The sequence below is a fragment of the Neovison vison genome, chromosome 6, assembly GCF_020171115.1.
Source record: "Neovison vison isolate M4711 chromosome 6, ASM_NN_V1, whole genome shotgun sequence".
NCBI lineage: Eukaryota > Metazoa > Chordata > Mammalia > Carnivora > Mustelidae > Neogale > Neogale vison.
Genome location: NC_058096.1, coordinates 190,347,473 through 190,374,606, shown reverse-complemented (window position 1 = coordinate 190,374,606; position 27,134 = coordinate 190,347,473). Strand labels below are relative to the sequence as shown.

The following is a 27,134-nucleotide window of genomic DNA, read 5'->3' as shown; positions in this document are numbered from 1 at the left end:
CCTGCTTGGTGGGTGTCTGTCCCCTCCCCGCCGATTGTGCCGGCATCTGCCTTGACCTGCTCCCACCGCCTGGGAGAGGAGCAGTTGGCTCCCCTAAATGGCCAGCCTCTCCCGTCCATGGCTCGCTCTTGTGAACCTGAGGCTGCCTAGTGCCCCCTCCCATGGCCATCTGTCCATGGGGGACAGTCCATAAATACCAGGCACGGATGCCTGCCTGCCTTCGTTAACCACCAGAACAGAGCCCGGGAGACACAGGGATCTGCTCCAACAGGACATAAAGACAGGGGGAAGGAGGACAAGCCCTTGCCCTGGGCAGGGCAACGAGAGGGCCCCTCCCTCTTGGGGAAACAGAGGCAGAGAGGCGGTGTCAGGCCCCATCACTGGACGCTCGCCAGCTGGGGCGGTCAGCCAGCTTCCTTCTGCTATGCTCCCTGAGCCAGCGGCCAGGACACACCAGGGTACCACTGCGGTTCCCGCACGTCTCACAGGTCACAGAGCTTCTGATACAGACGACTCCGTCAGAATAAGCAAGACCACAGGCCACGTGAGGGGTAGAGAATGGGTTTTCCGGTGGCCTTTAAGGGCTTCGGGACCCCGGTTCTAGCACTTAATAACCAAAGGCTTAAAAACCAGGTTAGGGTGGTGGGCCGCTCAACCGCTCTAGCTGTCGGCGCCTCTTCCGCCCTACGCTGTGACGGCTGGCAGCCCTCAGAAAAGCCGCCTGGAGAGGCTCCAAAGCTCAGAGGGCAGGAGTTTCCCCACAGTCGGGTATGCTGGGAATCTGGACGCAGGACATCATGGTTTGTGGAGAATAATAAATGGATAAAAATATGAGGCTTGGGCCCATCATTGCATTTAACATAATAACTGGGTTTTAAAAAGTCACTAGAAATAGGTAAATCGCTGATAACAACCCTTCAACCTCCAGAACTTGCTCTGGGGCCCCCTGGCACCAATGACACCAGTGACACCCATGACGCCAGTGTCCCACAAGGCTCATGTGTCTCGGGGCCGCATCCTTGTGACATGGTCACGGAGAGCCGCCCGCGGCGTTAGAGGACTCGCGCCCACGTGAAGAGTGCTGCCTTACCGTTCACGACCAGCCTGGCCTTGTGCGAGTACGTGGAGCCGAAGTGGTTGGTGATGACGCACTGGTAGCGGCCCTCGTGTCCGAAGGTGACACGGCGCAGGTGCAGGATGGTGGTGTACTCCATCACCTTCCCGTCCTGCGCGCGCACGTGGGCGAAGTTCTCCATGTCGGCGTTGGCCAAGACCTCGTTGTCCTTCTTCCAGGCAAATGTCATGGGGGAGCTGCTGCTGCTGGCCGCTGAGCACGTGAACCGGATGTCCTTGCCCACGACGGCCATGGTGGGCTCCGGCTGGGTGATGATCTGGGGCTTCGGTAAGTCATCTGTGGAGAGGAGAGCCACACTGAAGAGCCTCCCGCCCAGGTTCTCCGGACACAGAGGGACCACGTCTTGCAGGGTATCTGCTCGCCCTCAGCTCCACCAGACACTGTGAGCGACTCGAACAGGGGATTTCAGGCCTTCTCCGATGAGAAACCCCTGAGTAGGGATCACCTCTGTGACCACACCTCCAGACTACAAACCCACCCGCCAGCGCTCCTGTACCAAAGCAGGCATTTCAGGAGTTTCCGGGAGAATTTGCTTCACTTGCTCATCTTATAAAACACACTAACAGGCAGTGAGGAACCATCAGTCGGGAATGCACAGACCTTACCCACCAACTTCACGCCAAGAGGCGGGGTGTGAGAAGCACTTCCAGAACGCGAGACAAACTCTTCCAAAAATCTGTACCTCCATTAAAGCCACAATACTACTGGCAAAATGGTTGTAATCAACTTTTTCAGAATTCTGGAAGGCTGTAACAAGCAAAGGCTGTAACAACTCATGGAAGGTTGACTCAAGAAAATGCCTGAATCTCAAGAAGGAACATGAGCTTTGTGGCATCTAATTCAGCTTAAGTTCCATGCCTCTCTGCCAAGCTTTGTGGTAGCCTTAAAACCTGGCAGCCTAGTGACCACCGAGAGGGACAGAATGGCTGTGGAGCCCCCACACGGACCCCATCCTTTGGCATTGTTTGACCTGATGTGGTGGGCTCAGCAAGGAAGCCCTGGTCTTGGACACATGACAGAAATGAGCAGCCCCTAGAGGGGCGGCAGTATCCACTGGAGCCCACAGGAGGCTGGCCCAGAAACCAAAAAGGAAAAGAAAGCAGTCAATGAAAAGGTCCCACATGCTCCTAAAGCTCTAGAAGGCCACGTGCAGGCACAGGGCTATCTGCCTTCCCCAAGAAAGCCCTGGGAGGAGCCTCATTTCCCACCTGTGATTACAAATCAGTGCCAACAGAAGTGGCCACATGTCCTCAGCACACCAGAGATGCTGGGCAAAGGACAGGAGACCTTCTGAGGTGACTGAAGGAGTCTCTGTCCGGTTATCAGCAAACCAGGGGGCACTTCAGCGGCCACATGAAACAGACTACAGTCTTTGTCCAGGAAAGTCACTCAACAGATCGTAATAATAAACAGAATGACAGCAAACCAGGAGCAAGATGGAAGGAGAATCTGATCTCTGGAGTTGCCACATGATTTTAAAGGCTCAGTTTCCAATAAACTATAAAACATACAAAGAAATGGGTGGGGAGGAGCAGTCAATGGAAACTGTTCTTGAGGAAGCTTAGATCTTGGACTTAAATAAAAACTTTACATTGGCTTTATAAAATATCTTCAAAGAACTAAAAGAAATCATGTCTAAGAAAATGAACGGAATCAGAATACTTTCCCACCAAACACACACAACCAATAAAGAACTAGAAATTATAGAAGTAAACCAAATATAACTTTGGGAGTTTAAAAGTATAATAACTGAAATTAAAAATTCACTAGAAGGTCTCAGTAGCCCCACTGAGCAGGCAGAAGGGCTGGTGAAATCGAAACTATCCAGTCTAAGAAACAGAAAACCGTGGAGTTAGCTGAGAACAGTTCCAGAGACCTGTGGAACATCAAAGCATCACAGCATACAAATAATGCGAGTCCAAGAAGAAGGAGACGGAAACAGTATTTGTAGAAATAATGACCCCAAACATCCCAAATTTGGTGAGAAACAGGGACCTACCTATCCAAGAAGTTCAACAAACCCAAAAAGGATAAAGTCAAAGATCCCCACCCAAAAACTTAATAGTCAAACTGTCAGAAACCAAAGAATCTTGAACAGGAGAGCTGCAACCCAACATAGAAGGGATCCTCGGTGACGCGAACAGCTGATTTCTCATCAGAAACCATGGAGGTAAGGAAGGAGATATTTTCAAAGCACTGAAAGAGACTGGTCAGCTACGAAATCTGTATCCAGCAAAACCGTCCTTCAAAAGTGAAGAAGAAACTAAATCACTCTCAGATTTAAAAACAAAACCTGACAGCATTCGCTGCTACCAGACCTACCCTACGAGAAATATTAAAGGGAATCCTTCAGGCTAAAATGAAAGGACACATAGTAACCGAAATCCACACAAAGAAATAAGCAGCATGAAAGTAACTACATATGTAAGTATGCAAGTACAGTATATTTTTGTAATGCTCTTCTATCTGATGTAAAAGGCAACTATACAGCAATAATTACAAAACTGTGTTGACAGGCCTATGATAAATAAAGACGTAATTTATATGATAACCACACCACAAAGGAGGGTCTCCACAAATGGAGCTTAGTAGGAGAAAAATTTTGCATACTACTGAAGTTAACTTTATTTTTAATCTGAAGTAGATTGTTTTAAGGTGTTAATTATAGTCCTTACACAGTCGTTAAGAAAATAACTCAAAAAATACTAAGATAAACAAAAGAGAATTAAAATGGTATATCAGAAGATACCTAATACGAAACTAGTCAGTAATGAAGAAACACAGGAACAACAACAAAAAGATGCCTAGCAAGCAAATAGCAAGGAGTTAATTCTGTCTTATCAGTAGTTACATTAAACCAATCAGTTAAACCCTCTTGTCAAAATGCAAGATTCGAAATGGATTAAAGAAAACCATGACCCAGCTACATGCTTTCTTGTTGTTGAGAGATACACTTTTGAGTCAAGGTCACAAATAGGGAAGTAGTTGCCAAAAAGAAAGCTACAGTGTCTACACCAGTATCAGATAAAATAGCCTTTAGGACAGAAATGGTTACTAGGGACAAAGAGTCATTTCTTATAATATAAAACAGTCCACTCCAAGACCTAAACATGAAACATATACGCAACAGTAGTTTGTAGAACTCAATACTCCACATTCAATGATCGGATAAAACCATGAGGCAGAAGACCAGCAAGGCAAGAGAAGACCTGAATGACTCGATAAGCCAAACAGACCTATCAGGCAGATATCTACAGAACATTCCACCCTACAGCAGCAGAATAAACATCTTCAGTCGCACATGGAACGTTCTCCAACAGTGACCATATATAAGACTACAAACAAATCTCAATACATTTAAAAAAGACAGAAATCATACAAAGTGTCTTTAATGGCAATAAAATGAAGTAAAAAATCAGTATCAAGGAATACTGAGCGTCTAATGGAATCCGAGGGTTTGGTCTTTTGCAACCAGCTTCCTTCACTTCAAAGATTTCATGGTTCATCTGTTGTACGGACGATCCCTTTCCATGGCCCAGTAACACTCTAGAGCATGGCCGTGCTGTTTCGTATGTCCCAGTGATGAGCGTCTGGATTATCTCTACTCTTTGGCTCTTACGAAGAATGCTGCCACGAGCATTTGTGTCCAGGTTTTATGTAAATATATTTGTTTTTCCTGGGTACATAACTAGGAGGCTGTCCTATGTTTAATTGTCGGGGACACTCCCAAACTGCGTTCCAAAGGGGCCGCGCCGGTTTCCCTTCCCACCTGCAGGGCAGGAGGGTTCGGACATCTCGCCATCCTCATCAACACTTGCTGACTTTCTGACGCAGTGCTCATGGGTGTGAAGCGGTTGGTTTTTCCATTTTATGAAGAGGGGGAAGACTCACGAGCCTGAGCTACAGTGTGGCACAGACAGCTGCTGCACCTCGGAACACCCCGGAACACGCCAGGGCCATAGGCCGGAGGCTGGGCGCAGCAGGGCCCACGTCCCACAGTGGCTCATCCAAAGGGGAAGACCATGCCCTGGGTCAGGGAAAGGGAGGAAGGCACAGAAAGCTCCATTTCAGAAAGGCTGATTAACAACTGAATGGTCAAGGCCCAGGTCCCTGGTGAACAGCGGATTGCACGCTCCGTCCCTGGGAACGGGAGCTGGATGCACTTTGACACTCTGCACAGACATGCCGCATACTGAGCCCGGAGGAAAGCTCATTCTGGAGGCCTGTCCCGCACTCCCTGTTCTCAGGGCTGCTCGCTGGACTGGATCAGCATGAGGGAGGGTAAGCCCACTTCCAGAAGCAGTGGTGATGGTGGTGGCGGGCGGAGGCGTGGAAGGGGGGCACCTGTGTTTGGACTGCAGCAGGCACACTGGCTGCTGCTCTGCCCGAGAAGTAGGGTGAAGTGGACCGCAGGGGTCCCCACACTGCTAGGGTGGCTCCCGGTTGGGATCATCACACCCAAGGCAGGGGGCAGACAGGAGGACAAAAGGCAGGCAGGACTCACGCCTGCTCCCAAGCTCCCACCTTGTCTGGGAATCCCACCCTCGCTCCTGCTTAGAGACCAGGAGCCCCGTCTCTAGCCGGCCATCCTCTCTACGCTCTGTGCTACCTACCAAACACGGGACTCCGAGCACCCTTGGTCAAAAAAAGATGGTGCGACCCATGTTCCAACAATCAGAAGGAAGAAAGAGTATAAGGTTACAAGGGCAGACTTCAGTGGTTTGGAGAAACAGCCAGAGTGCAAGTCAACAACAAGGAATTATTTTTACTACAGTAACTGTTCTCATGAGACTTGTTCTTCCTGTGTTTAACCTTTCATTCCTGGGGCTGGAAAGAAACACACATTAAAACCCCAGCCTCCTACACTGAGTAAATTCACAGCTAAACCTGGGCACCAGAGCCATCTTCAGACAACACAACTTTCTTCCAATAACTGATTATTCTGATTTGTAACTGAGGCAGCACAGGCTCCCTTCTGTCCCTTCTGATTAAAGGCACGTCCTTCCAGGACCACAGAATGAGGCGTCCCTGCAGCAAATACTATGTGTAGTTTCCGTGGGAAATCGGTTGCACCCAATGGCTGACTGGTAGGCAGGAACTGGGGTTTCCTCTGATCACAGGAGTCACTCCCATACGGAGGGGTTCCTCCTTGGCCTCCTGGCCCCTCATGAGAAAAAAGTCACAAAGGCCATCTTACCGCACACAAAAGTCTCCGGTGGCACGGAAAAGATGCTCCGGCCCTTCAGTGCTTCTGGGTGGGCACAGGTGGCCGTCACCAAGGCCTGCAGCATCCTGGCCACTAGCCACGCAGGCAGCCACTGGAGCTGGCAGTCACACAAGAAGCTATCACTGCTGATGTGGCTGAAAGAGAAAACAAAAAAGGGATGTCGGAGGTGTGACCTCAAGACAGGGACATTCCGTCGGTGTGCAGATTCTTTCCCTCTGTCACCTCTGGTCAGCTTCCGCTGTTAACACCAGCAATCTAGGCAGGGAAAAGATTTTTCTCTGTTCTTCTCCAGTGACCTAGAGCAGGACATCCCATCTACCTGGAGATTTTCACAAAATGCAGGTCGGGCTCAGGACGTTGGGGTAGAAGCCGAGATCTGTCCTTTCTAACAAGCCCCTGGGTGATGCGGACGCTGTGGGCCTTACTGACCCCACGGCTAGCACAACCCCGAGTGCACGTGTGCGTAGAGATGGACACTCACTGCTCTCAAGTGACCTCACGGGCACCATCTAACCTCTTCTAGCCTCTGACCATCCGACAGAGACGAGGAGCCCCGTCCCCCCTGTTTTTTCCCCTTCTCCTGATAAGCCATGGAAGCCTCTAAACCCAGTCTGAGACTTTGATCTAAATCTGAAACCAGTTCCGAGAAGTGTTCTTTCTCTACATTGCTGTTGATTTTTTATTTGGCACGGCTGCCTGTTTTCTTACTTCCAAAACGTAAGCCTCACCAGCGCGGTTCCCTCTTGTTTGTGTCTTTGTCTCTGCACCAGCGTGACCCAGGAGGCCGGCAGAACTGGACTCCGCTCCCTCAACAGTGCTTGTTAGTTAATTGCCACTGCCCAGGGAGCATGAGAATGCACAATTTTGGTTTTGTGAGGCTCCAACCAAAACAGAGAATATTTTCTTTTTCATTTCTCAGCAACTGAGGATAAGCTTTTCAAGCAGAAATCGGAATCACCATCTCAGCGGACATTCCTTCCTGAGGAGTCACTTGAAGATAAGTCAACCGAAGAATCTAGCTGCCCTGTTCCTGGAAGACCTCAAGGCCGTGAGCTCAGTGATGGAGGCCAGCCCACACCCCACAGGGCCGAGGGAGAAAACACATGGGCCCCCCTGTCATCAGCTGCCTCTAGTACACGGTGACAAGAGGGGGCACAAGTATACTGAGAAAGTCCACAAGTATCACGTGGGCCACTATGAGAGCAGTAAGCTCCTCCACACACCATTTTCCCCACATGTCAACCACGACATCAAATGGGCCAGCTTCTGGTTTTCCTCTATTTCACACGGGCTTTCTAAGGAGAGAACTGTCAAATTAGCAAACTGTAGGGAAGAGTGACATGCAAGCCAGAGAACCCACTGCTAGCTAAATTCAGGAAAATCTACTCTTCCGTCCTGTTCCTCGTGGTTCCCAGATTAATATCTCGTATTAAAATACTTTTAGAAGGTGCTTTTTCAAAGACTGATACAATTGACCTCGAAGCCATTCTAACTGGGGTGTCTGCCCACATCTGACCTTTAAACCAGCACTGGATTTTATTTATTTATTTTAAAGATTTGTGCATTTGTATCTGATGGGCAGGTGGCTCTGCTCTTCGAGGTATCAACCTGCAGAGCTAGTCCGGTGGCAGGAGGGCCCCCACGGCCACGACTGAGAAGTGGCTGACTCCCGCCCAGGACACCCGCAGCTGCTGCAGGGGGGCTATGGGTGGTGGCCGGAGGGGCTGTCACCACACGCCGAAAACGCTGCGTCCGTGACGCACAGAGAGGAACTCTCCTGCTGTCAGAAAGCCTGAGTGAAGTCTAGAGGAAGACACGGGGCTGCTGCGGCGAGACCTGATGCACTGATGCACAGGGACGGATTTCCCGTGAGCCACAGGAACAAAGTGAGAAAGCAAACCTGACACTTCCTGCCGATCAGAAACGTGTGTGGGAAGAGTTATGCCTCACGCCACCTAGCACCCGCCTAGCCTGCTTCCGGATTTCCTGCCTTTTCCAGTGAAGCCCACCTCACCAGAGGAGACAACACCTCGGCACAGAGAGGGTCCTCGGGGAAGAAAGAAGACTTTCCTGAAGAGTGAGTCAGGACCGGCAAGACCGGGGGTGCCTGGGTGGCTCCGCTGGATAATTAACAGGTCTGAATGATTTCAGCTCGGGGCATGATCTCATGCCCCGTGTCGGGCTCTGTGCTGAGCGTGGAACCTGCCTGAGGCTCTCCTCCTCTGTCCTCCCCTCCCCACAGTTCCCACGTGCATGCGTGAGTGCTCTTTCTAAAGAAAAAAAGGACCAACAAGACAGATGGAGAGCAAGTCCGGCCAGATAGAAAGGACACTGACCCCTGACCACACACACCCCCCTTTAAAGACAGAAGCGAGGCTGGAAGATGGGACCGGGAACGGCCAGCAACCCCAAGGCTTTGCAGATTTCCGCTCCGCTTTCCGCATCTCCCGCCTCCAACCGTCCCGTCACTCTGCTGGCTTACAATGCATTTTCACGATTCCAGATCAAAATGTGTTTCTAATCATTGCTTATGGAAATCTACCCAGAGCATGACTAAGTACACAGTACAACCTGCCTTGATCAGATGGGGGACGAAAACGACCAAGTGGAATTAACCGTTTCTCCCATCAGAGGACTGGGCCCAGGGCCAGCCACACGGGGTCCATGTAGCGAGTGGCAGGAAACCCAGGCAGCGGCCAAGGCTGAGCCTCCAGAACCACGCTGAGGCATATCTGGGGGGGGGGGGTCCCAAGCACCTGGAAGGGGCCAGTTCTTCCCAACTAGAAAAGTATTTCAGGAAACCTCCATCTTTACGGAGGCCAGAAGGAAAATCTCTCTGCCCTTCCCTCTTTCTCCCAAAATACCCTCTTCCCATTTAATCAGGTTATTAAAAGTTTCAAAGAAAAGTTGAAAGAAATGAATAGTGAACACTCACCACTTTAAGATCATGACCCTTCTAAGAAAGAACATCTACTCAACAGGCCTGAATCTCACAGCTACATAAATGCCATAAGGCAGGTGCCTGAAATGCCTCCCCTCCCCTCACTTATCCAGAGGAGTGTCATCAGGGGCCTGCTTTCCTTTTAAAGTACAGGGACCACGCCTTCCGACTTCCCCACTTCTCCCTCGGGCCAGGCAGGAGCAGCCTCGGGAAAAAGGATGAGGTCAGGACGCAAACATGGCTACCCTTGGGCTTCTACCCTTCTGTCAGCACTTCCAGGACCAAAAGCCAAATCTTTCAGAAATCAAAACTGCAGCTAGACTGTCTGCAGAACTGGGTTAACGTCTAGGAGGAAAAAGGGAAGCATGGACGTTGCCACCTAAATACCCAGAGAAGCCTCTTGGCCACAGACGAGGGCACCAGCAAGCTCTTCCAACTCTTGTCACCCGGGGACTCGTGGTCAGGGTCTACGGCGGCAGCACCTCTGCCCACGAATCACTGCGGCGGCCCCGGAGCAGATGTGGGCTGGTCGCAGCTTCCTGGGACCGTCCCACCTGTGATCTCGGCCTTGCTCCCCCGCCAACACGCTCTTTCAGGAAGCCCCTGTCAATAGAGCTGCTCTATTTTAAAAAAGGAGCATGAGACTTGCCCTTGACATCATTAAAGGAATGACTGTCCATTTTCTAGAAGAGAATTCATTGCACGTCCTCTAGCGCTGCGGTCAGGAAGCTACAGGCTGCAGGCCCAATTTTCTGTAAGTAAGAATTTACGGGCACACAGCCACGCCCATACAGTGGTGTATTAGTGATGGCTGCTGTCTGTGATGATGACGGTACAGCAGCTGTGACAGAGCCCTCTGGCCCACAAAGCTGACAATACTATGTGACCTTTTAAGGCCAGGTATGCTGACCCTAATCCAGAAGCCACCCCCAGGGGCCTACACACATATGAACGGCCCCATCTGGTATATAAATCGAGGCATCACAGAATTAAGGCATTTCTCACTCTGAATTCTCTGCCCGTGCTAACCAGGGCCAGGGAATCCCAGGTACTTACAGCTCTTTGAGGTTCTTCATCCTCACAAAGGCATCAGACTGGACAGATCTGATTGCGTTCTCTCCAAGGTTCCTGCAAAAGAACAGTCTTTCCTTATCCAAACCGACACTGGGCACCCTCTGCCAAGTCAGCTATGTGCTTGAGCCAAGAGGCTCAGGGACTTTGCAGGACGGTCCTGCTTTCACCAGGTACTAGCCAGACCTGTGTCCCAAGTCCACTCTACGTGGCCGTCCCCGCCCAGGCACTGACATGAGCCTGAGGGCAGCATCAAAGCTGGGTTGAGGCCCGCTCAGCAAGTCAACAGGCAAAACCTTTCCCAACAGAATTCAGGTGAAGCTTGATTCCCAGACAAAACAGACCAAGAATCGAGTACTAGAGGCATCTTCCCTGGATGACAGCGGCAATATCCCTGGGCTGGCTCCGTCTTCTTCCCCCCCCAGCCTCCCAGAGGCAACCAGGGCAGCAGAAAGCCTCCCAGCTAAGCCCACGGTGTGCTCGGCACTGTTAGGCCACTGTCGTGGTGCGGTCAGCCGGGGCTGGGACACCGTGCCCACACTGAGGTGTGGAGGGGCCCGTGCCATGGGGAAGCAGGGCAGGGGCGGGTGGTGGGCAGTATTTATCCAAACAGCAGCCCCGTTAATTAGGGCTCACTGACTGGCCATATGTTCTGTGACTGTTCCTGGCATGGGCAAAATAAAGGCCAAAGTTGAAGCAGACTATAATGAGAAGGAAGCAGCTGGCGTTTCCAAATAGGCTGTTTCTCGGTTTACAAAGACGTGATTAAATTGCTAGCAGACTTCCCCAGCAGCCGCGTTTGGCAGGCCTGCAGGTCAGGGAAGGTCTGGCGAGATACTCACAGGTGCTCCAAGCCTTCCAGTCCCGAGAAGGCTCTCCTAGCCACGGACTTGATCTTGTTTCCGAACAGAGTTCTGCCATTTCCAAACATCCAGAGACGGGGAAGAAAACAAACAAACAAAAGACACAAGGGAGGAATGGGAAGGAGAGAACACACAATTAGAGCAGTGCTGTCTGATAAGTCTGTCCCGTGAGGGGCAGGTGGAAATCAGACCCGCACTCAGATTACGGGCCTGAGGTATGCAGGCCTTCCCTCTTTCTGAAATGAAATACTTTCATCTTTATTAGAATGTAACAGTGACGACAGGTCGCAGGGGCATGCGCCGTCTCGTCGGAGAAGGCTCCTTGGGCTGTTCAGTGGGAATCCCCTTGTCCGACCCAGGCTGTCCCGTGAGGCTGACCACCCAAGAGCCTCACGGGCAAGAGGGGACTGGTCACTGTACTAGTGAGGGGAGTCAGGGGAGGGAATGCAGTCTCTGGAACTAAGATCTACCACCCACTTCTGCAAACCGGGGATAAAGATTCCCAAAGGAAGCAAGAAAAGGGCAGGAAAACGGGCATCCATCCTGATGGCTCCCCAGCTCTTTGCAGCTGACACACACCCTACTAGCCAGGAGGCAGCCACCGTCAGCTGCACCCCTGCCTCTGGGAAGGCCCCTCGGGGTGTGCAGGGCAGGCCCCTTAAGCAAGGGCCCAGATTTCTTCTTGTTGGTGGAGCCAGAATTTGAATGATGCCCTAAGTTCATTAAATCCCAAACAGGTCCTCAAAGGTCAATTCCAAGGTTTTCGAATCCCTGTACCCCTGGACTGCCTACTCTTGAGAAGGGGCTCCTATTTCCAAGCAACTACCCAGAGTTTTCCCAAAAACCAAAACCTGGCCCCTTGCAGTAGACCTGGAGTGAATGAGTGCTGCTTCTGCTGGGCTGTGTAATCCAAAGGACAGTCTGCTGCGGGGGTGGGGGACACAGTGGGCTGGACACTGGGAATGAAAAGAACTAAGATTCCAGTTTGCCCTCCTCACTATGTGACACTCTGACCACAGCTCAGCTGGGCATGCCCTGTGCCTCCTGCAGGCAGAGGAAACCCCCTCCCAGCGAGCACCCCCCTAGCCCGTCGTGCCGACAGATGCGTGGGCTCTCCCGCCTGAAGCCCAGCAGGAGCACCTAAAGGGCCTGTGGAGAATGGGGGCTGCTGCGAAGTCTGAGTCCCCAGCTCAGGGAGGGAGGGCTTCCTCAGGTGGACACGGCAGGCAGCCGGGAAAGAGCACAGCTGTTGTCTGGGTCCCCCCCGAGAACTCGAGAGACATCTCCACTGGGGGACCCGCTCTACCTCCAAACCTGCATGAAGACTGTGAGGGAAGACAGCAGCCACCAGCCCTGCCCTGAAAGCAGCAAAGAAAGTGTCTAGGAGCCTGGAAGAGGTCCCAGCCAGGTGGGACCTGCCGCCCGGGCCCTGAGCCTCCAGCAACCGTACCGGGCTCCCCGGGCCACCATCCAGAGATGGGACCACACATGGACAGGCCCAGCCAGCAACGCGAGCCACGGGAGGAGGAGCTTCCCCCCTACTCTCGGGGATGGGGGGCACTGAAAACCCAACGGACACCTGCAGGGCGAGCACAGGAGCTGCTGGGTCCCCCCCGTTTCATAAGGAACAGACTCCTCCCCGCAAGACCTCCCCCAAGCAGCCAACCAGCGGCTCCGAGTTTGGCTTCAGACATGGCCGGCTGCTGGGAGAATGGAGGGTCACAAAGGCCAGAGACCCCTTTGACTTTTCTTTCTCCCGGAGGCAGCCTGGGTGAATGTGAGAACAGCCTCCTCCTGAAAGGGTTTCCACATGCTGTCTACATCGCAAGCTTTCATTCCAAAACCAGTAACCCCAGCACGCAGCAACCCGCCGGCCACACTGCCTGCCTGCCTGCCCGAACCCCGGTGCCCGCCCGGCAAGGAGCGGCACGCGGAGCCCCGAGCGCAGGCGTCTGCGAATGCCTGCCAGCCTCTCGCTTCCTCGGGTCCCCCGGGCTGGGTCACTGTGCTCCAGGTCCCAGTAAAACATTCACTATTTAGTGAAATCTCCCGTAAACCAGATCCAGGAGAAAGCTGGCCTTTATTTCCTTCATTACACATTAGTCATGCTGACCTCTTTTACGGGGAGGGCAGCCCGTTATTTCTAATGGTAACAATAGCAATAAAACAAATTCTCAATTATGTGGGGGTTAACCACCCCGCTGGTGGATTAAAACAGCCCCTTTCATTCTCCAGGCGCACATCTGGGGGCGGGGGCTCAAGCTGGCAGGCTGGGCCGGCTCCAAGAAAGGGTGGCTGTGGGGAGAGGTGAAAGCCGGGACCACGGGCTGGGGGGAGGCTCCTACTGTCCCCAGGAGAGCGGTGGCTGACACTTGGCTACACCTGATCCAGGGCTCCCAGAGAAGGGGCTGCAGGCCTGATCTGCCCCATGGCCCCGCCTCAGAGCAGAGAGTGACCCCAAAAGTCAGCTATACAACCTCTTAGCATGGCTAAGTGTCCCCAGAGGCCTTTTGGGTCTTGCTAGCACAGCCTCGCAGACGCCGGCGGACTGCTAAGGTGGGTCCTTGTACTGACCCCGAGGAGCCGTGACCTGCTGATCCCCTCCCCCCGCTGACCCGTGACAATGAACAGCACCAGTGGGCCCTGCCATCACTCTGCGAAGACACGTGGGGGCAGGACCTACCCAGGCCCAGCCTACCTCCCCGGAATCAAGAGGCTGGTGTCAGGTCCAGTTCTTCACGTTCCCCCAACATTCCCCTTCGCACACACTGTGGCCCTACCTGGGGAAGGCCGTGGAGAGCACTGGAACTGCGGAGCAGCCGCTCCCCTCACGCTCCACACACACGCGACTACCTGCTCCCCGGTGCTACTAACTGGTGCTCCAGAAAGCCTCCCTGCCTCCTCACGTACCAGGACACGGTGCAGAGCCCCGGCAAGGGCTGCATCAACAGTACGGCAGGGACCGCGCTAGAGCCGGTGCCCGTCCGTGGGCCCTGCCGGGACGCTCCAGCAGACGAGCCATCCGGTACGGCCGGACTCCGCAGGTGCGAAACTCAGAGCAGGGCGGCAGCCACCACATCTGCCTAGAGGGAGGCCTTTTACGGCTCTGCTGCTCCCCTATTCCTTTCTCGGTACAGGTTTTCATTTAGGTCTGACCTCCTGCGTGGCAGGACCCCAGGTCCTCGACTGACTGAGCGGAGGCAGGAAGTTCCCCCTGCGCGTTCTTGGGCCGGTCCGCGAACACCTACCCGCAGGTGCTCGCAAGGCAAGCCCGCACCCGGCCAGAGGGACCCAGCGGCGAGCGCGGCCCCACAGAGACAGGACGGCAGCCCTTCTCTGTGGGAACACACTCCTGGCTTCTGACAGATCCTAGCGTGCTGCCCACCAGCCGCTCGGACGGGCCTCATGGGGTCGGGGACACGCCTCCCTGCCAGGGGCCCGCAGCCGAGCGTCTCAGGCAGGAGACGGAGTTGCGAGGACAGCCAGGCCGGGCGGGCCCCTTCCTCGCACGTGCACGGAGCGTTTCCCTGCCGCCTTCCACACACCGGGCGGAGGGGCTTCTAACCAGTGCCGGGCGCCAGGACCGCGGCGACGTGTGAGCTCTCCTATTTTCTGCTTTAACGGAGACGATTTCACACACAGGGCACATTTCACACATGGGCAGGTGGCGCGGTGTCACGAAGCCCACAGGGAGCCCTCACACGGCTGCGCGCAGCCCCCGACGGCGCGAGGCTCACTTCCCCGCTGCCGCGCCCCTGGCCCAGCCCCGCGGGCTGAACGGGGACCCAGGTCACAGGCATGATGCCATTTCATTGCTTCATCCGAGAAGAGGGTTCTTTTCTTCCTTCTTCAACAGAACCATGAGACCATCCTAAGTAGGTGCATGTATTTAACCATGTTAAACAATTCCTGTCCCCATCTCCCTCAGTTGTCTGCTTCCTGCCTTCATTCTGACGCACGAACAGCCCCCAGCCCCCAGACTCTGCTCAGCGGGCCTGGGTGGGAGGAGGCTGGAGACGGCGTATTCCAACAAGGTCCCGGGTCTGAGGACCAGGTCAGTGTGGAAGCCGCTGCCTTCAGGGAGCCTGCGTCCCACAGCACGGGGTGAGGGAGGCACACGGACTTAGGACTTAAAGCAGAAGTGCTGAACCTAGTCCAGCGGGGAGAGAAAACACCAGGGAACAGACTGCGGAGATAAGGAAGGCAGCACTGGGCTCCAGACACAGGCTGCGCTCTGCACGACCCCGGACCACCTGTGCTCACACACCAGAACCCCGTGGATGTCGTGCTACCTAAGAAGTGGCTCCCGGTTCCAATGGAGGGACCCACCCCCCAGAGGCCCTGGTGGCACCGCCCGCCGCGCTGCCCCTGCCCCCCACATCCATGAGTTCGGGCGGAGGCCCGCGTCAGAGAGGGAGGCCCCTGCAGGACGCCGGCGTGCCCTGCCCCAGCAGCTCCACCACGGTGCTGTCCTGCCTCTTCCCCCGCCTGCTAGGTACGGGGGCCAGGAGGGCGTGAGACAGAGCACGTTTTTGGGGAAGGAAAAAGAGACTGACAGACTTTTTGACATGCTGACAGAATGTCAGAATACAGGATGCTCAAGGAGAGAGAGAACTGTGAGAGAGCCAAGAGGGCAGACTCTCACTCAGAGCTCAGAGTCTACCAGGTGTGTAAAAACCACACTTTTCAAAACCAGTGTGAAGCTCTAACTCTACAGACTCCCCCCACCGCTACGGGCTCTCCTGGGACCCCACGCTCCGCTGCGGCTCTTGCACTGTTTGCCTGACACTCACACTCTGCTCCCCCTGTCACCCAAGAAGGCTTGTGGAGATGGAGCGGTGACTGCCTCTCCCTGCCCGCCTGAAGCCCTCCCTCTGAGTTTCCAGTCAGTGGTCATGGCCGCTCCCAGCCCCACTCCTGGAGGGTCCCTGCGGGACACATGCAGGGAGGGCTGGTGACACACGGAGGGCAAGCGGTGGGATGAGGGAGAACAGTGTGAGCTCTAGAGCCTGTCCTGACCCTCCCTGCCGTGTGGTCTGGGGCAGCATCCCTGCACCTGTGCTTCCTCGACCACAGAACGGTGGCCTTACACAGCATGCCCTCAGGAGGTTGTAAGATACAACATGTATGTACGTGCCCTGCAGAGTAAGTAACAAACTCTAGGAGCTTCAAATAAAAACACGAGAAACCTCAAAAAATAGCTGTTATATTAACTCACAGTCATGATTGTTTCTGTTTAACGTTACGATTGACAACAAAAGTACTGACCAGAGACTCCAAACCACGAACAGTTCTTGGCTTTAGAGTTTCACACGATTTCTAGGATCAGGAGGGCAAGACTTTGTGCAAAAGCAAGACCAAAAATTCAGCTGTTTTCCTGTCAGTCACAAATTCAACAGGAAAGAAAATCTAACAGGCCTCTGAATACTAGTCTTCAGCCCCAGGGAAACCACCACCCAGGGCAGTGAGGACACCACTGGCCAGAGAAAGGCTGGGATGCCTTGGTTCCCTTATTCAGACTTTTCTTCCCAAACAAAAGAAGATATATGTGAGCCAGCCCTGCTCCAGCTGGGCCCAGAACAAAGGAGGCTTGGGGGAGCCTCAGAACCGTTGTGACCCGCCCCACAGAAGCTACAGCTCAGAGACACTCACAGCTTGCTGAGATTGTCCAGCCCCGTAAAAGCGCCACTGGTGTCCTCTATCGTGCCGGAAATCTCGTTATGGTCCAGATCCCTGGGGAGGAGACAGAAAGCAAGCTCACCATCCAGCCTGAGTTCTCAACTCTCTTTAATGACAAGTGGGAAAACAGACAGACACCCACTCGGCCACCTGGAAGCTAAAAACATCTGGGTGGATTCTAGATGCCTAGCTACAACGTACGGTCAGCACAAGGGTAAGCACTGAGCCACAGAAAGCCGGTTTCACACACCTCGTGGCATGGTGTGGCCTGGTGTTCCCAGCCTTCCAGATGTACGCCTCAAAGATGGAGCGCCCCCAGCTCCACGGGCTGCTCCCATGTGGGTAGGGCCAGGGCCCAGGGCAGGAAGAGGGTGCAGACAGCACATGGGAACCCACCCACCCCCAGAGCAGGCATCTGACCATGGATACAAACAACGAGCCTGAAAGGTTCTCTAAGGTTCCTGTCTGCTCTCACACTGACCAGAGTCCCTTTCCCAGACATGACTGAGAAATGGCCCAAGGCACACAGAGGAAAGGGACAGGGAAGGAGTCCCCTGCACAGGGTCCTCCCTAGGACCACTCCATGCCGGCAAGTAGGTTTGGAGGCTGGAATCGTCCCTCCTCGCTGGGCCTGCAGAGGCGCTGACTTGCAGCCAGGGACGACATCTGGGCGCTGAGTCAGACTTGTGACCCGCTTGCCAGGGCTGGTGGATGAGGCCAACTGTTCAGCCCAGTCTCCTCCAACAATGCAGATCACAAGGCGGATGACTCAGCTTCCTTTCCCCAGCTTCCAGGGCAGATCCCAGTGCCAGGCAAAGCTCCCACCTGGTGACCAGGCCCCCCACCCCCGCCCCACCAGCAGCCCCTCTAACGGGACCCATGGTTCTGGGTTCCTACGCCTTCCTCTCCCAAACCCTTTCCAATGCAGAAAGGGACGCTGCTCCTGGTCCCGTGAGAGCCTACGTGAGGAATCAGCACTGCCAGGAGGGAGGGGAGCTCTGCCTGAGAAGTGCAGTGCTCCTTCTGACCTTTATTTTAGAGCAGAAAGCTCGGAGCACCAAGATTCTGCTGTTGGAAGGGACCCCTCCTGCCGGTGGGTCTCTCCCTATTATGTTCAGACTAAAAGCCGGGGACCCAGAGCTGCCATTGTGTGTGCCGGTCTCCTCGATCCTCGCTCCGGCTGCCAAAGCTTTTCTCTTCTTTCTGGCTCAGCCTGAATGTTCCTGGCCTTGTTATTCGGGCCTTGCAAGCACTCAGAGGCTGGCTGACCTCGACTTTGATGGCCTGGCATCCGGGCTCTTTCACACTCCCTACAATGGCCCAGCGCTGCGTCTGGGCCAGGTGCAAGCGCACAAGGCCTCCCTCCCTGTCACACCAGAGCAGGCCCTCTGTGCAGCGGGGCACGCCGGGAAGGAGGCTTACGAATCCCACCGTGACTGTCTTGCGGAAACCGTCCACCCCTCTCTGGGGGGCTGAATGCCCAGAGCTGCCTGGAAGTTCTCTGGAGCCAACAAAGGAAAAGTTTTAACTCCTAGAAGAGCATCCTGAAGCCACTTCTGGGAGCCCCACCTCGTAAGGAACTTAAAGGACGTCGTTGCCTCTACTTTGTTAAGTGACCCTACCGTAACTCAGGGAAAGACACAAGATTTCCTAAATGCCTCTCCTGAAATGGGGCCTCCTGGACCCAGAGCCTGCTGACAGCCAGCGGGGAAGATTCCAGAGACAGAAGGAGCACACGCTGGCGGTGTTGCTCCCGGCAGCGGGACCAAAGCATCCCCCCCAGGGGCGCGGCAGGTAACAACAAGGTTCTGGGCCACTGTCACCCTGTCAGCGCCACCCTGGGGGATGGAGACATTTTTCTGCTCAGCCAGTTTTTCAGCTAATTCTATGAAAATGTGGTATTCTCCACACGCAGTGGGTCAGTTCTGGACCCAGTTCTGACTCGAGAGCAATGAGAAGGGAATGCAGCAAGGCAGCTGGCTGGCTCCGTGGTGCCCTCCCCGCCGGGGGACCCCTTCATTCCATCGCCGCCACCCCCACCCCCGCCCCGTGAACGACGTACAGAACACGCAGGTTTCGGAGGCCCCTGAAGGCGCCTTCCGCGATGTGGCTGATGGAGTTGTGGCTGAGGCGCAGGACGCTCAGGCTGCTCAGGTCGGCCAGGCTCTCCTCGTCCAGCCGCGTGAGGTTGTTGAAGGACAAGACCCTGGGGGAGAGAGGGAAGCACACATCGTCACTGCTGCGTCCCCCAGGCACGCCCTGCCCCTGCCCGCTCCTGAACATGGAGCCACGGTCAGCAGGGTCTCGATGGGACTAGAGGACACTGGCAGGCTCACCACACTTCCAAGGGCCAGAGGGGTCGTGCAACTAGAAACCCCCCAGCGCCCCACCCCCAGCTCCTGGAACGTTTGTGTAGGTCCCGGAGACCTGAAAGCCTGTGAAGCTATGAGGATGACACAAGGTCATACAACACGAGAACCCTGAAGGCTCCAATCCCTCATGCTGGGGTCCACGGCTGGGGGAGGGGAGGGGGTCCTGGACTCAGGCTATCAGAAACCTCTCAGGACGGGGGTCTCCCCAGTGTCCGGAGCAAGGGAGCCCAGTCACACCGCTGACGTCGGCCAGCAGAGGGCACCACTAGCCACTGCGTGGACCCAGACTGCCTCTCACACCTTGCTGCCTTCCCAGTAAGTCTCCTGTCTCCATGCCCCTGCCGCAGCGGGCCTCCAAGCAGGATGCCCCCCTTGTACTGTGAGCAGGACAGGGAACACAGACCCAAATCCCACAGCGTCCCCCAGCACCAGAACCAAACCTTCCTCCCAGCACGCCCTCCTGCACCTCTGCCACCACACGGCCCTGGGTTGGCCACTTGTCCTATTTGTCCTCCATGGTTGAAAAATGGGAAATTTGGGCTGGGGCGGGAAGAAGCAACAAAAAAAAAAAAAAAAAAAAAAAATTCGGAGAAGATTAATGGGTTTTTAAAGGCAGCAGGGAGTAACATGCTTTCCGTCCTAGGGAAATAAGTCATGGTGTCTGTCAGTTGGAAGGACCTGGCAAGTGATCAAAACTACATCCTCACCTGCAATTACAGAATTTAGCTGAGAGGAGGGGCCGGAAATGCTGGGAAGCTATCCTAACCTGCCTCTGAGGTTCCTGGACGCCTGGCAAACGGATAGGCGGTTGAGGCATTTCCGTGACCTTCTCTGCCCCTGCTGGTAACGGGGACAGATGACAGCTTACATTGCCCTACCTGCCAGACAGGGGACACGCCTTCACCACCGCCTCAAAACCAGTGGTGCGCGGGCCTCTGGCCGGACCGAGCACTGCTCCTCACTCAGTGACGGGAGACGTCACTGCATGGGAGACGGAGAAGGCCTCTCTCGCTCCCTCACGGTTCCCAGGCCTGGACAGCAACCAAGTAGGAGACTGGGGGGTTTTCTGGGGGCCACAGCCTGAGCCAAGAGGTGGCCAGAAGCCATCCATACCATGTAAGAAAAACAGGCAGCCGCACTGCCACGAAGGGCCAGGAAGCCCAGTGCGCCAGGTTAACAAACACGCACCCGAGGAGGGTACATCAGAGGAAAGAGGCGGGGACTGTGGATTTTTACAGCAGATAATCAAGGGCTCAGTGAAATTCAAAATCCAAGCCAGCCACAGGTACAGAGAAAGAGAGAGAAACACCAACGCAAGACTCAACACTGAATTTAAACATCGCCTTGCTGGCCTGGTGAGGTCAAGAGGGAGACAAGACAGAGGCCTGGCACTTTTAAGGGCCGTTCATTTTAGTGGGTGAATCTTCGACAGCGAAGCCTGCGCAAAAAGAACACCCAACCAGACCGTCTTAGAAACACAAACACAATGGACTGCGCTGGCACGGATAAACCCAGAGGCCGTCACAGGGGAGGAGCCCATACGGCCAGGAGCTACTGTTTTCCTCCAACAGCACCATCTTCTGCAGGGGTCAGCAACAAACGGGCACGGGTGTGCCCTCCAGGGGCCACCAGTGCACGGACGCCGCGCCACGGCCAGGCCCTCCTGCCATGACCAGGTAGGTCACCATCAGTGACCTAGGCCCTAGGCCCGGCCCACAGCCCAGTCTGGGGGTGTCCGGAAGCGAGGAGGGACCACACATCGTGCAGGGAGGAGCGCAGGCAGCTCGCCTCCCCGCCGCAGGGGTACAGAGCGGGGACAGGGAAGGGGTCAAGGGCTGGGATGACGTGTCTAAGGGAAGGAAGGTGGGCGCCTCGACCATGCAGTTCCCCCACTGTCAGGGTGTCACTGTCGCTCCGGTCCCTTCTGTGTGAGCCCCAATAAGCCTTGTCACTAGAGACACACACGTCCCTGGGTGGAGATGCCAATGGACAAGAACCCTCCAGACATCTGCAAGGAGAACACCCATGTAGGCTTCCCTTCTGGAACCCTCTCCAAGGCCTAGAAGGCCCTAGGGATGCAGGCTGCCTGCAGGGATCCCCACAGCCCCAGCTCATCTGAAAGCAGGGGTGCAGAGAGGAGCTCAGGAGGGTGGCCAGCTCGAAGCGCCGAGTTCCGCACTGGGCCTGGCTGGCTGGGTGCAGGGTGCCTGCCCCTGAGCGCCCTGCCCCGTCGGAGCTGGTCGAGGCCGCCGGGCCCCGGACCCCATCAGCCGGGCCCCGGACCCCATCAGCGCCACCGCTCTGGAAGGGTCACCACAGGCAGAGTCTCTCCATGCAGGGTGAAGGCGGGACACTTACAACTCGTGCAGCTTCGGGCAGAAGCTCCAGCCTTCACGGTTAATGCGGGCGATGGAGTTGCCGCTCAGGTGCAGCTGGTGCAGGGCCGAGAGGCCATACAGCCAGCCCCGGTTCACCTCCACCAGGCTGTTGTACTCCAGGTGCCTGCAACGACAGCCCAGGGGGGAGGGTCCTGAGGAGCTAACGACGGTGGCGGTGGGTTGCGTGAGAGGCTGGCGGGGGGTGGGGGGGAGGTTGGAAGGGCATCTGGGACGGACGTGGAGGAGGACCCGCCAACCCAACCGACAGATGGCCCTGAGGGGCAGGGCCGACCTGGGAGCTCGAAGGGCAAGGGGAGACTTCCTTGCAGGGACCTGGTTAGCCAAGGACAAGCGAACCAGGCACCCAACTGGGTACAGGGGTTCCGAGCACAAGGCCCAGCAACAGCTGAGCCCCTAAAAGGAAGAGAGAGTAGAGAAAGTAAGGGGTACCTTGTGTCCCCCTCTTAGAGATAAGGAAACAGAGGCTGGGAGAAGTTAGATACTGTGTCCAAAAATCCCTACACAGCTGTGCAGGCGGTGAGGGGCTGGCGTTCAAACCCAGGCCTGGCCTCCAAGTCGGCGCTCGGGACCATGATGCCTGGAGACACACCTGAGCTCCAAGGTCAGACTACTTGGATTTAAATCCCAGTTCTGCCAATTGACTGGCCTAATGGGGCTAAAACATGGATAAGATGGAGAGACCTGAGGGTAGCAACTTCACAAGGCTATTACGAAAAGCGAACAGGAAAAGGCCTGGATTTCAGCACAGTGCGGAGGGCTTTGCTCCCACCGAGGTGCCCAAGTGAGGACATTCTTACACTGGTTCCCGACCCTGCACGCCGGAGCCCAGGACAGCCCCAGCACACTGGCCTCTAATTCCAGGGCTGCCCCATGTTCCTATTACAAGGCCTTTGGGCAGTGAGGCTTTGCTCTTGTCGGTCTCACTTTCTGCCTCTGCTGAAAACGTGAGCACATTCATAAATAACCCTCGACGTGTATGAATGTGCTCGACATAAAAACCAAAGGGCACGTGCTGACTCCATTTTCTTCTGGGAGCTCTCGGACTCTCAGCACAGAACCACCTGGATTTCGACGTTCAAAACAACAGATTTAAGGCGGTCAAGTAAAAGTGCTTTTGAATTGATAGAAAGAGACGTGCGGCGAACCCCCAGGGCCAGGAAGGGAGGGGGAATGAAGACCGCAGAGCTAGCAGGTGCCCTCATCTCACTGAGTGCGTGGGTCTGGGGGTGGGCGGGAGGGGGGTCATCAGAGAGGCTTCTGATACGGAGCAGCGCACAGAGCTGACGAGACGGGATGCAGGTTTCTGTTTCCTGTTTCCACTGCAACTATCACAGAGGACATGAACACAGCGATGGAACTTACAGACCCTGGCGGGGAGAGGGTGTGTGTGCACGGGCGTGTGCATGTGTACACACACATGTGGGGTTCCTGAGCAAGCTGCATCACTGACTGTAACACAGTCTCCAGTGGACCCACCAAGATGGGTGGAAACCAACAAGGAGGGGCACCTGGCTGGCTCAGGCGTCTCTTGATCTCGGGGCTGTGAGTCTGAGACCCACGCTGGGTGTACAGATTACTTAAAAATAAAATCATGGAAAAAAAAAAGAAAAAAGAAAAAGAAAAATCACCCAAGAAAGGACGACCAAAGACTGTCCTTTGGGAGCAGAAGTGGGGTCAAGAGGGGCTGGGGGAGAGGGGCCCAGGCCCCGTTTCCGTCCTCTCTGACTGTACTCAGTCACGAGTGTATGCTGCTGACCGCTGAAAAACTCATTTAGATGTTTAAAAACGAAAGACCGGTAACAGCCTTTTCTGCCCTTCTCCACACGCCTTCCTGCCGCTGCTTTTCGGGACTCGGCCTGCGGGCGTGCTCTGAGGCCCACACGTCTGGCGGGAGGGAGGGCTCCCTCGTAAAAAGTGGAACATTGGCACCACAGGGCCTGCCAAGCTCACGAAACATAAATAAATCTCCCAGGAGGAACTCGACACTGGAGGCCCACCTGCACATCCAGACAGACGGTCAAGTCCCAAACAGGGAGACAGGGACCTTCCTGCTGCTGGTGGGAGGGGCCCACTCTGCGGCCCTCTGCCCACCAAGGACGCGCTGCGGGAGAGAAGCCCAGAGAAGCCCAAGCTAAACGGCTCTGTCTTCCGCCTTCAGCAGCCTGCTTCCTCGACCAGACCCACAGGAACTCCCCTGAGACTCTCCTCACCTCTCAGAAAGAGACTCTTAGATTGGGCAAAGCCACCAAAGCTACTGAGCGGGGCCCAGCCTCCCAAGACCCAGAGGGCAGGGGGCCAGGCCCGGCAGAAGTCCTCGGCGACGCTTCGAGGCAGGGGCTGAGGGAGCCCAGCCCTGCACTTACAGCACATGGATCCTGGACAGTCCCCAGAAGGCCCCGTCCGTGAGCTTGCTGATGTTGTTTCGCTGGAGCCTGAGCACCTCCAGACTGTCAAGTCCCTGGAACGTCAGGCCCTCGATAACCCGAATGCGATTCCTATTCAGGTCCCTGAAAGAGAGGAAGGCCTTGGGCTCAGAGGTCACGCAGCACATGTGCCCCGCTTACACCTGTTCCCACGCAGGCCCGGCTGGGTTCCGGGCCAGCAGGGAGAAACATGGTGAGGATGTCCCAGCAAAGCCCGGACGGACCGCGGGGGGCCCACCAAGTGTCCTCCAGCTGCTCCTGCCCGCCGCACAGCCAGGGACAGGGACCGGGCCACGATTCATGAAGGGAAGAGGGCACGGATTTCCACAGAAGCCAGCCCCACCATGCCTCCCTGTGACAGATCCATGACTCTGCAGTGAGGAGGTGGGCGTGACTCAGGATGGGGACGTTTTAGGTGAGGTATCTCTTAGCTCAGCAACAGAAATCCATACCAGATGCCCTGATCTGGAAAAAACCTAACCACTAGACAGCAGACAGCAATGGTGGTTTCCACTGGAGGCGTTAATGGGGTCTCTACCGCTGGAGAGGAGTGAGTGCATGTGGGGGAGGAAGGAGCTGACACACCAGGAAGCTCACACAGCCGGCTTCCAACCCCGGTGTGATAAAACCTCGGTGCGCCACAAGATTTCAGGAATCTGGGTGGGCTGGGTCCATTAGTAACACTGGGGGTAGGGGAAGGGAAGAACACAGGGTTGACCAGAAAGCCCTTGGTTTTCCCCAAATACTTCTGGAGTGTCTCACGATGATGCCCCACACAGGACATCCTGAGCATCACAGACCTTCTCCGGGGCTGAAGAGACCAGCGCTCTCCCGCACAGATGTGCGTGTGAGAGTGAGTGTGCAGGAGTGTGTGCTGGAGTGCAAATGAGCATATTGTGAGAATGTGTGCATGCGTGACAGCAAGTGTGTGTGTGAGACAGAGCGAGAGAGAGCGAGAGAGAGCGAGAGAGGGAAGCACGGACGTGAGACCACTGGTGGGCAGGGCACCCTGTCTTGCTGCCAAACCTGGCCCTGAACAACTGCTGTGTTCTGTGTAAACCCAGTCTCTGGTGCCGGCTTCTTTCCAGAGACACTCTCTCATACAAAGAGAACACAGGAAAACAAAAAACCAGGGAGCAAAGGATCCACTGGGTTCCAAGAAATAGGTTTTCTTGAATCCAAACCCTGTGCATTCCTAGGAAGGCACTCAGCTTTGGATATCAAAAAACAAAACAAATAAATCCTTTCTTAACAAAAAATCAAACTGACTACCTTGTAATATGTATCGGCAAGATGATGGCCCACCTCTTCTTCCTCTCAGACTGCTGGTGGATACCATAATGTCCACAGTACAGATTTTATGGGAACTTTCACACACACACTCCAAACCCCTAAGACAAATGCCCCAACCGGGAGCCTAAGCATTAGCCAGGATCAGCCGACCAGCAGGATTCCGCATTTCATTTTGGAACGTGCCAGTGAGGACAAGCATATATATCCTCAGTGGATCTTGGTTTCTCCACAACCTGAGGCAGGCCACAGGCACCAGACCCAGCGTCTAATTTGCTTTTATTAGGTGTCGCCACAGGGCCATTAAGGATAGTTTACGCAGAGCCTGACGGAGGCGGGGTGAGGAAGGGGCTGCATTGGGAACACGGTCCGTGGGGACATCTGGCCTCCACCGGGTCTGGCTCACCTTAATGAAAGCCCGGGTTCTGATACTCACAGTTGTGTCAGCCTGGGTAACTTGAATGCTTTCATGGGAAGGTGGGTGATCCTGTTTTTGCTCAGGCGAAGCATTACCAGTGACCGTGACAGGCCATCGAACGCTCCCGACTCCAGGGTGCCAATCCGGTTGCTTGCCAGGTTGCTGGACCAGAGCAGGACAGAGAACACAAGGGTCAGTGGGGGCCTTCCTCATTCTGTCACAGACACTGGTGGGGCTGGGGACAAAAGCCAGCACACACCCAGAGGGACGGGTTTCCGATGACACACTTAAAATCTTTACTCTTGAACAGGGGAGCCAGAAAATCTGGCCACTTTGGGCCTCGATGGACGTTTCACTGGGGCTGCCTTCCGTTGTGGGGGAGGGGCCGGTGTCCTTGACCTTCGTCCCAGCACCCTCACAGTCCAGCCGGGCTGTGCACAGAGCCGGTCTCCAGAGCTACCTTGCGGGATTCCAATATCCACTAACCAAGAGTGAGGGTTCAAAGCTGATGAGAAAAACCCTAGAATCAGAAAGCAAACCTCCAGGCAGGGTCAGAACAGATTTATTAATGTAAGGAAACAGCCCTAAATTTTATTTACTTATTCAAATATTTATTTTTTTATTTTAGATAGAGTGCCTAAGTGGGGAGAGGGGCAGAGGGAGAGAATCTCCAGCAAACTCCTGGCTGAGCAGGAAGCCCAACTCAGGGCTCAGTTCCATGACCCCAAGATCATGACCTGAGCCGAAATCAGGAGTCGGATGCTCAACTGACTGAGCCACCCAGGGGCCCCATCAGCCTTAAATTTTATGGCGGTTCTCCCTATACAACTTCATGTATACACACACATACTCTTATAAATGTGTATAAGCCAATTCATTTCAATCACTTCCAGTGTATCAAAGAAACACTAGTTGAGGAGACTGCATGGGGTCCCTCTGGACAACAGGCAATTCTGTAACGGGATGTCCACTCAGAAGTCTGTGCATGTACACAGCACCTCCCCTCAGAGCGCACGGCAACGTGCAGGACCCACCTGTGCGCACACTCCACCAACACACAGAAAGAAGGAGAAACAGAGAGAAAAGGGAAGACCAATATGTTATTCCTCTCAGAAGTTGCCACTACAACCTTGGCTTCCGCCTTCCCTGGACAAAGGCTGCTTTTTGTGGCTGAAACAAAAAAGGAAAAAGACCAGAGCGCATCTGCTTCCAGAGCGCCAGGAGGGGATGAGGCACGTTTCGCCTCTCCCTCAGGCCGTGGCCCAGCGTCGGGCACACGGGGACCCCGTGCCAGGGGGGCTGCACTCTTCGCTCCT

At 55.0% G+C, this 27,134-nt stretch overlaps 1 protein-coding gene across 1 annotated transcript in view; it reads right to left on the bottom strand.

Moving 5' to 3' along the window:
• LRIG1 (leucine rich repeats and immunoglobulin like domains 1) overlaps positions 1-27,134 on the bottom strand; it is a 109,360-nt gene that overhangs the window by 5,138 nt on the left and 77,088 nt on the right. The window contains exons 5-13 of the mRNA XM_044253201.1: positions 25,837-25,980; positions 24,051-24,194; positions 21,647-21,790; positions 18,979-19,122; positions 16,890-16,970; positions 11,217-11,288; positions 10,360-10,431; positions 6,333-6,496; positions 1,091-1,411 (exon numbers count right to left, since the gene is read on the bottom strand). Of these exons, the coding sequence (XP_044109136.1) occupies positions 1,091-1,411; positions 6,333-6,496; positions 10,360-10,431; positions 11,217-11,288; positions 16,890-16,970; positions 18,979-19,122; positions 21,647-21,790; positions 24,051-24,194; positions 25,837-25,980 (1,286 nt within the window). The remainder of the gene's footprint in view (positions 1-1,090; positions 1,412-6,332; positions 6,497-10,359; positions 10,432-11,216; positions 11,289-16,889; positions 16,971-18,978; positions 19,123-21,646; positions 21,791-24,050; positions 24,195-25,836; positions 25,981-27,134) is intronic.